Source organism: Liolophura sinensis, chromosome 8 (genome assembly GCF_032854445.1).
Source record: "Liolophura sinensis isolate JHLJ2023 chromosome 8, CUHK_Ljap_v2, whole genome shotgun sequence".
Classification (NCBI taxonomy): Eukaryota; Metazoa; Mollusca; class Polyplacophora; order Chitonida; family Chitonidae; genus Liolophura; species Liolophura sinensis.
In genome coordinates, this window is record NC_088302.1 from 25356384 (window position 1) to 25365132 (window position 8749).

The window sequence follows — 8749 nt, forward strand, 5'->3', positions numbered from 1 at the left end:
CTGAACCCTAGAAAACAAGAGCAAGGCCTCGCGAAATACATAACAGAATATTCTGCCCATACACAACCACAGTAACAATCTAATCGTACCTGTATCTAGTGTTGAACAATGAGATCGTTTATGTGGAAACTAGTACAGGTGAACAGTAATACCTACCAAAAGAACTATTCTTCTCTAGATCATGGTGAGGTTAGCTTTCACCAACTCGCTAAACCGACAAAATGTATAATGTGATCGTATATACGTAGGTTTAGAAAAGGTTCATATAATACCTGTGGCAACGTTTTTTTACATATACATATTTTTTGCCTTAAATAGTAATTTTTATATTTCAGAGCAGCGGATAAATAAGTTTTACGTTTGTGCCAAAAAAAAAAAAGTAAAGAGTATGGGACAAAAACGTTTTTTTTCCAGTAAAAACCATTCCGGGGATGATTGAAATGGTTATTTCTAATATTATTTTTATAACTGCGACGCAAAACTTCATTCATATATATATATATATATATATATATATATATATATATATATATATATATATATATATATATATATATATATATATATATATATATATATATATATATATATATATATATAACGTTGATGATGTCGTCAATACCTAATCGACAAATGAGATATATTGGTAGCTTCGAATGGATACCTTTTATAGTTCGTTACATGTGCATTTTTGCCTTCTTCGAAAGCCTGTGAAATTTGATAAGGCGATTTTAAATTACTATGATTTAGGAAAGAAAAATCTCCTTTTCTGTCCTTATTAAGACAAGTGTAAAGCTGAAATATGTGGTATACAGTAACACAGCGAATTTGTCTCTGTTATCTGACAGGGTTGCGTTGCTAGGAGGGCGGTATCATCCGTCAGGAACCAACTCCTCTGGGGTAGCTCATTTCAAGACGTCATGATCATACCGAATGTCTTCGCGAATAGAAGCGGGCTGCTTCATTCGGGATTGGCGGCTTCCTTCCACCTCAACTTCACGGAACCTTGCCAGACCACGGGTACCTTTCTACGCTTCAGAGGGAATAACTTATCGTGCGAAGAGGACGGTGGCAACATGTCGGTGGAATTGTTCCTGGACCGCAAGGACGCCGAAGTGAACGCGCCTACATTCGACGAAGTGGTCATGGTGAAAACAGTGGTGTTGGCAACGATGTTTGTGATTTCATTTATTGGCAACGTTGCCACAGTGGTGCAGATGTTCCGCGTTAAAAGACGATCGACGATCAACAAGTTGAAACTGCAGCTGGCCGCCGCGGACCTCATCGTGACTTTCTTCTGTATATTGGTGGAAGCGATCTGGGCCTCCACTGTGCAGTGGAAGGCGGGGAACGCCATGTGTAAGATCGTGAAATACATGCAGATATTTGGACTGTATCTGTCCACATACATTACTGTGATCATAAGTTTGGACCGTTGTTGTGCTATTCTGGATCCCATGAGCAGAACCAAGTCTCCCAGACGAGTTCGAATGATGATCATCGTCTCCTGGGTTCTCAGTGCCTTTTTCAGCCTTCCTCAGGTATTTTGTCAGTATACTTCTGTCGGCTGTAATGAAATATCGGTCTCTTTCACGTGCTGTCTAATTGCTTACGGGACGACATATTCCGGTTTTAAGTAGAATGTCACAGAACGACTTGGTATTTATTAATCTTCAAAAGGTTTCATTTACCTATTAGAAAGCAAAACTCAAACTGATTGAAAGTAGTTCAGATGAATACCAACCTTTTCTCAGGAGAATATATCAGCGAGTAATATCAGTTTGTGGACAATAGAAAAACAAAGCTCACTTTATATGTGTCATATTTTCTTCAAAGTTTCTGAAACAAAATGATCTACATAAATGGACTACATAATAGTTTTGCGTAAAACAAACGCAAAACGAAACTCGTAAGAATGAATTTAGTGTGGTGATATTTTAGATTTTGGCTTACTGTGCATCAGGAATATAAAGCAGATTGACATTTACGCGGTTATATATTCATACACGTATATAGGCTTTATGTATGTGCTTACAAGGACATATACGCCTCTAGTATAAACGTACGCGCAAAGTGTGTATATAAGCTGTAAGTGTCAGCTCTGTGGCATATATTCCTGCTGGTGACATGCCAAATATTCATTGTCATTATGCTAAGTTCAACATTTTAACGGAGTTTTGCTTGCGTTGCGTCTAAAAACAAAGACGTCAAAGAATCCCCTCTAAACACACATGTGTTATCGCACGCTTCCATGCCATAAGTTACTTTTGTCTCGGTTGCCAGTTATTAATCTTATTCATTCGTTCTCATCTGCAGGCAGTTATATTCCATGTCAAAAGGGGACCGTTTAAACAGGAGTTTTACCAGTGTGTCACCCACGGGTCATATACTCACCACTGGCAGGAACAACTCTACTCTGCGCTCTCTCTGTTGTTTATGTTCATCATTCCATTGACAATTATGGTTGTGTCCTACGGACTTATATTTTGCACGATTGCCCGAAAGTCCAGAAATTACAATGGTGAGTTGAAATTGTAATTCTCTTCGTATAACCAGATCACGTATAACAAATGTATTTTGCATCGAATAATTGTAGTGTCATAAACTACATGTTGAAATGTGACCATTTGATACGTCAAAGAAAAAAAAAACACAGTAACCACTTTTGGGCTCCGGCATTCAGTTCCACTGCTAGCTCTCTGTTGTTCATTTCTTCAACACTTTTTTGGTTCCATATCTTTTTAATTTACAACGTATTAATTTGTATAACAGACAGTATTAGACTTCAACGTTAGAATACCAGTAACACATTCGCTGATAAATAAGGACAGAACCTTAAAGGACTTTACGGAGATTCTGAGATCCCTTCTGATACTTGATTTACTCCAAACACCTGAAGGTGACAAACAAAGAACCAAGAAAACATCTGCCTATTGGATAAACCTGGCCTTTAACGTCTTGGATCTGATAAAGATCGGAATCATGTCTGATATGAAAGGATTTAATTTCAGGGACATAGCACAAACTATTTATTCTGGTAACGCCTTCGATTCTTCCCTCACATAATAACACAAAGGAAACACTTATCACCAAGAATATTTAATTACATCTTGTTTCTTAGCTGTTTTCTAAATCTTGATTAAAATTATCACGCAGTAAACACCACAACATGTTTTTGCATACTCAAAACATTCTACACAGTCTATTCATTCATTTTATTTCATTATTTTGATTAGATATAAAAACATTGACTTATGTATGTAATACGTCCTAATGCCGTGAGCTTATCTAGTTGTTTTTGCTTTCTTTGTGTTTTATAGGCTCTTTTTTATAATTAAACAAAGCAGATATGCATGTGCATTATAGCCCGAGAGGCAAGGCTGTACACTTAGTGCAAACGAAAATTGATTTCCCAATTTATCATGATTGCACTTTAACTAATCATCAGAGAGAGTGACGTTTAATAGCATGCAGTGTATATATCCCAACTTAGGCAAAAAAAAAAAAAAAAGAAAAGAAAATACCGTCGTTGAGTGCAGAATAAAGTAAATATATTTTTAGATACGTTTCACTGCATAAGTTTAATTTGCCAGCTTTCATATATCATCTCTTTACAATGGATTTTTCTGTCGTGCTTTTTTGGTTATACGTATGATTTGTGTTCAAATCTTATTTACGATTACGATTTCTGATTTTCAGTTTCCATTCAGATATTATCTTTCAGAGTTTCAAATCTGTGGTTTCAGATTTATTTACGAACTTAATTTGGTGTATGTCAGTCCTTTTCACGGTATGGACTTCTACAAATTACCTTTAACCTATGATAAAAAGCATTTGAATTCTAGGTTTTGCATGCCATACGTGAAGAGGTTAACTGCTCGGTGCAATTCAGTGTTTAATCAGATGTGCAGCTTTAGAAGCTGAATGGAATACATAGAAATATAAAATCGTTCTCGCATTTACCGCATACGTTTAATTTTCATTTTGTCAAGTTAGTGTTTCTTTGTGTAAATCAAATTGCCTGCAATAATTATGAGTTTTTATTGTTGGAGACTATCATACAGCACTTAAAGGCACGCTAGGGCTCATTAAATGAACGAAATGTCTTCTGCGCTTAATTTTCACCACACTCAAAGCCGATTGGCTGATGCAGAGTCTTCACAGCTTCCCGTTATCCTCCTCATCTTTTGTCCCTATTTTTTACAAACTGACTTCAGACGACAACAAAGATAATCGATCAAGAACAAGAACCTGGGCTGAAACTTTTAACTATTACGAAGAATACTTACGTGGTAAACCCCAAAAATCACGTGAGAAAAGGAGAGGTAAACGCATGGCACTGATCTCCTATATACGTTTGGCTTCCTTTCTTTCTTTTGCATGTTTCAAACTTCGCACCTGGTGCCAATGGCTTGTAGCGCTGTGAAAATATTTTCCATGCACGTGCATCAGAATCATTCTTAGTGGAATTTTGTGGAATTTGTTTCCTGTCACACATTTGACTTACATTTATCCTTTCTTCTTTTAATACCGTTAATTATGAAACAGTTCGAACGATAATCTTTCGTAAATGTGACAAATATGTAAAATTGACATATTCTGTATCGTTAATCCTTTTCGTCTCATTTTATTGAAAATACATTTAAGTAAACAGACAATGCCACATTGTAAAATGTATATTTACAAGAATGAAACCACGCATCTAATAGCCTTGATTCACGCTATTTACCTTTCCTAGTTCAAATAGTTCAAAAGGCATAGAATCACTCATTTTCGTCACGCCACATAGTAAATTACTTCCGAAATGCCCGGTGAGTGTAAGCATTAATATTCAAAGCCACTTCATTAGCAAACATTATTAGCAGCCACGATTACTAAAGTGGCGTGCATCATCCCTGTTTGCGCTTGGAAAACGCCAAATATTCAAATTCACTCACGATTACTAAACCTGATTAGCAAAGTGTCTAACGTTGTGTAGGGATACGTTGTGTCAAGAAGACATTTGTGGCAAACGACATGTAAATCAAGTGTGAAAATGTGCTGTTTCTGTTCCAAGGTTGGTGTCACCTTGTTCTAAAAACAAAATGTCAGGCCATCTTTTTCACACAAACCAGACAAAAAGACATCTTCGGTTCAAAACGAAATAATCACAAAGTTTTCAAAACAAAATTAAATGAATGAAAGACACAAATGTATTGGCATGGGTATTGCTTGATTTGCCATATGGAACTACCCACTTTTCGTGTGCAAAACATCGCTGTGCCATACCTAAATCTTAGCGTAGGCAAGGCATAGCCTGGACTTGCGCGTCTCTTACCCCAGCCAATCAGAATCGATTCTGTATCTCTTCAAACCAGCATGTAATGGATGCTCGTTCAAGGAACGTTCCAGAACTTGATCTACCCATCGTACAAACTGTGCAAATTAATGGCCTAGATTGATTATTAGGCAAAAGAAAAGAAAAAAAAAACGTAACTGAAACAAAAAAACGTAAACTACGATCGCAGGTTACATGGAGGAAGCGTCTTGCTATTACGTAAACCCGCCAACATAATCGCCAACGCTTTAATGTGAGAGAAAAATTCTTAGACCGGTAGTTAAACGCTAATAAATATATGTGCATCAGTAAATGAATGAATCAACCAACCAACCAACCAATCAATCAATCAATCAATCAATCAATCAATCAGCTGATGTATTCAAAGGCAGTCATATGTTTTCAATGACGTATGAGAGATACTGTCAAGTAGTATTTTTTTTTGCCAGGTTCAAAAGTATAGACGTGAATTTTCAAGTAGTATTTAGACGGAAATATGTATTTTAGCCAAATTTTAATGTTAACCACATACAGCATAGAAAAGTTATTCATGGCGATTCGGGACAACCGGACAGATTCAGGTATAGCCAATCAAAAATCAACAGCGAGAATCATACACAACAGCTTAGCTTTAAATAAGCCTAAATTTGTGTTCCGCGAAAATCTTGTGATTGAGTGTCGCGGGATTTTGCAAGTTAGGGATAAAAAATAACACTAGAATTGCATGGAAAAAATCTTTTGTTTACTATTTATTTTTAACCTTTTCTACCCTACTAGTTCATTACATGCATTGCATAAATCTTCATCTGATATTTTGTAGAAGTATATTCAACGAAAACGGATGTTTTCTGTTTGGTATTGGTTAATAAAGGCGAGTGCACTAGTGTCAAACATAAAATTCAAAGTTACACACACGCCTTCCCGCAAATCTATTAACCCAGCTGGTCTTGAGAGATTTCTAGGGAAGTAGAATACCGCTTATTACCTACAGCACTTGAGAAAATCTTCAACGCGCAGAATTCTCCAGATCGAGATTAATTATGTGCAGACGTAATACATGATTGAATTAAAGAATACGAGCAAGTTTTAGTGACGTCATGGGCGCGATTGTTACCAAAAAGATACCCTTTATGTGCGCCTAGCATTAACTGAAACAATGCGCCTGTTTAAACCTTACACAGTGTCTGCACGTTCACCAACATCCCAGTAACTCTCCTCTCAGCATCTTCAGGATTTATTTTTCTTCACCTCACCACGATTATTTTTAATTACGCTATATTTTGTTTACTTTTTTTGAGTTTTGCTTTGGTTTATTAAGTCAAATTTTGTCTCAATGAATTTTATGAATGAGATTTAACGGCATTAAAGAACAGCATGTCAAAACAGGAGGGACAACATAGCGTAGCTATTCATAACGCATATAGCTTAATGCTGAATTACAATAAAAAATAAAAGACCTACATCTTAGAAGTGTTACTTAATGTAAATCTGTTACAAGCAATCAAATATAGCGCATGCATTCAGAGGGTAAATCACTTAGTGTGATTAAGGGGATTTTCGCCATCTATAACACAGGATGACCAATTTACACTGCTATTTCAGATCCTCGCAGATGGTCGAGATGGCAAGTTTTAATTAGTGCACGATCTTTGTGTCCATACCACATGTGCATGTTCCATTAATCACGTGTTATTTCTGTGACATTTGACGTACATGTTTTGCGCAACATGTGTCTTTATAGTGATCGATATGGATATTGCTGTAAACCACATTCTTCCGTGAGCAAGTTAAGACAAACGTTGTGCTTGAGTCAAAATTATCCACCATTCCTTCAGCTAAGTAACGTTATGTTTACAACACATTTTTAAAAATATTTTTCACAATCGGTTAATTCCCGAGCACAAGCCCAACACATGTCTTACTGATTATGCTGGTGTACTTTTAAACATGAAATTGGCTGTACCGGAGATTTTGGCAAAAAATTGATCCAATTGCATTTTTTCTCTTATTTTGGAATAGCCCAAATAATTACCTTTTGAAAAAATTTCAGTTCCGTATTTGTATGTGCTACCGTTCAAAAGCGGCCAAAAAGCTAAAAACATTATAACGAGGGGTCGCATTAGAACTTTTTCACTGAAAGCTATTCTTTTTAAATACAGAAAATTTAATTTGGTTATCGAATATGGATACTTTTTAAAAAAATCGCCGGCATAGCCGACAAACTGAGGCCAATGTGTATGTCATATAGTCTCACCATCTTATGATTTTGCTTTCAGATGCCGACGTGTCTCCAATTTCTGACATGCTTCGAGGACACGTTCGGAGTCAGTTGCTGAGGAAAGCAAAGAAAAAGTCCTTACGTATCACATTCGTTATCGTATTGGCCTTTATTGTCTGTTGGACGCCGTATTACGTCATATTTATTGGCTTTACCTACTTTAACCTGCGGAAGATCGACCCACGAATATTTCTGTGTTTTTTCTTTGTTGGAATGTCCAACTCCATGCTGAATCCGCTCATCTATGGAGCCTTCCACATATGCAAGGTGCATAACTCCAGGTTAGTTAGGGAGGCGATTCTACTGGAATTTGTATCGATGTACTACGATAATGTTAAACTTTAAACACCTCGCCTCTTTGCATGGTTCGTTGTGTACGTTATCTGATTCGACTTTCCGCACCACTGATTCGCACAAATGTCCTTCCTGCTATCAGTCCCATGTGACCTTACTCCGCGTGTTACTCCTCCCCCAATATCACTATAAAGCATGATATCTGTTTATCCCCCGCACGATTTGTTTCCGTATTCGATACGTCCGGTGCTTTTTAAATTTTTTTTTATTAACCTCTGCCCCTCCCACATCCAGTTGTTGTTTATAACTTCCTGCTCAAGATAAATGAACTTTTATCCTAATTCCCACATTGGTCACTGCGTGTTTGCTAGATCGCCAGGCAGAAGAGAATCCCCAAATTCCTCTGGGAAAGCCTTAACCCGAGTCGGCCGAAGCGTAAGCCTAACCAAGAACACAATGGTGGAAAAGACGTATCTAACTGCACCAGGGACCGCTTCTCGACGCTCCACGTCGGCCAGCGGCTTAAGCCTCGTCAGCAGCCTTCAATCCACATCAATGCAGAGTCTCCGGAACGAACCAATTAGAACTTTGGGACAAGATACTCTTTGAGACTCTCTGTACACTCTGTTTTTATTGAAACAATTCATGCTCCAGCCCATGTCCTCTCCACATAAAAAACGTCCTCCAACATGGATACGTTTAGATCCAGTTGGCTATTGGCTGGCGTAGATAGCAGGAGTGACTCGGACACATCTCTCTTGTCCAATCAGGACAAGGAGTTTGTATTGAGCGAAAATGTTTATTGACAAGAATCGGAAAGTCTCATTTACATTGCGAGACCCAGAACGTTCTACAAAAAA

At 37.4% G+C, this 8749-nt stretch overlaps 1 protein-coding gene across 1 annotated transcript; it reads left to right on the plus strand.

Annotated features, from left to right (window-relative positions):
- Window positions 1-920: 920 nt before the first annotated feature.
- Window positions 921-7940, plus strand: LOC135473352 (gonadotropin-releasing hormone receptor-like). The gene is made up of 3 exons (XM_064753202.1): window positions 921-1541; window positions 2317-2521; window positions 7594-7940. Exons 1-3 carry the CDS (start codon window positions 921-923, stop codon window positions 7938-7940), a joined length of 1173 nt encoding a protein of 390 aa, XP_064609272.1.
- Window positions 7941-8749: the final 809 nt, after the last annotated feature.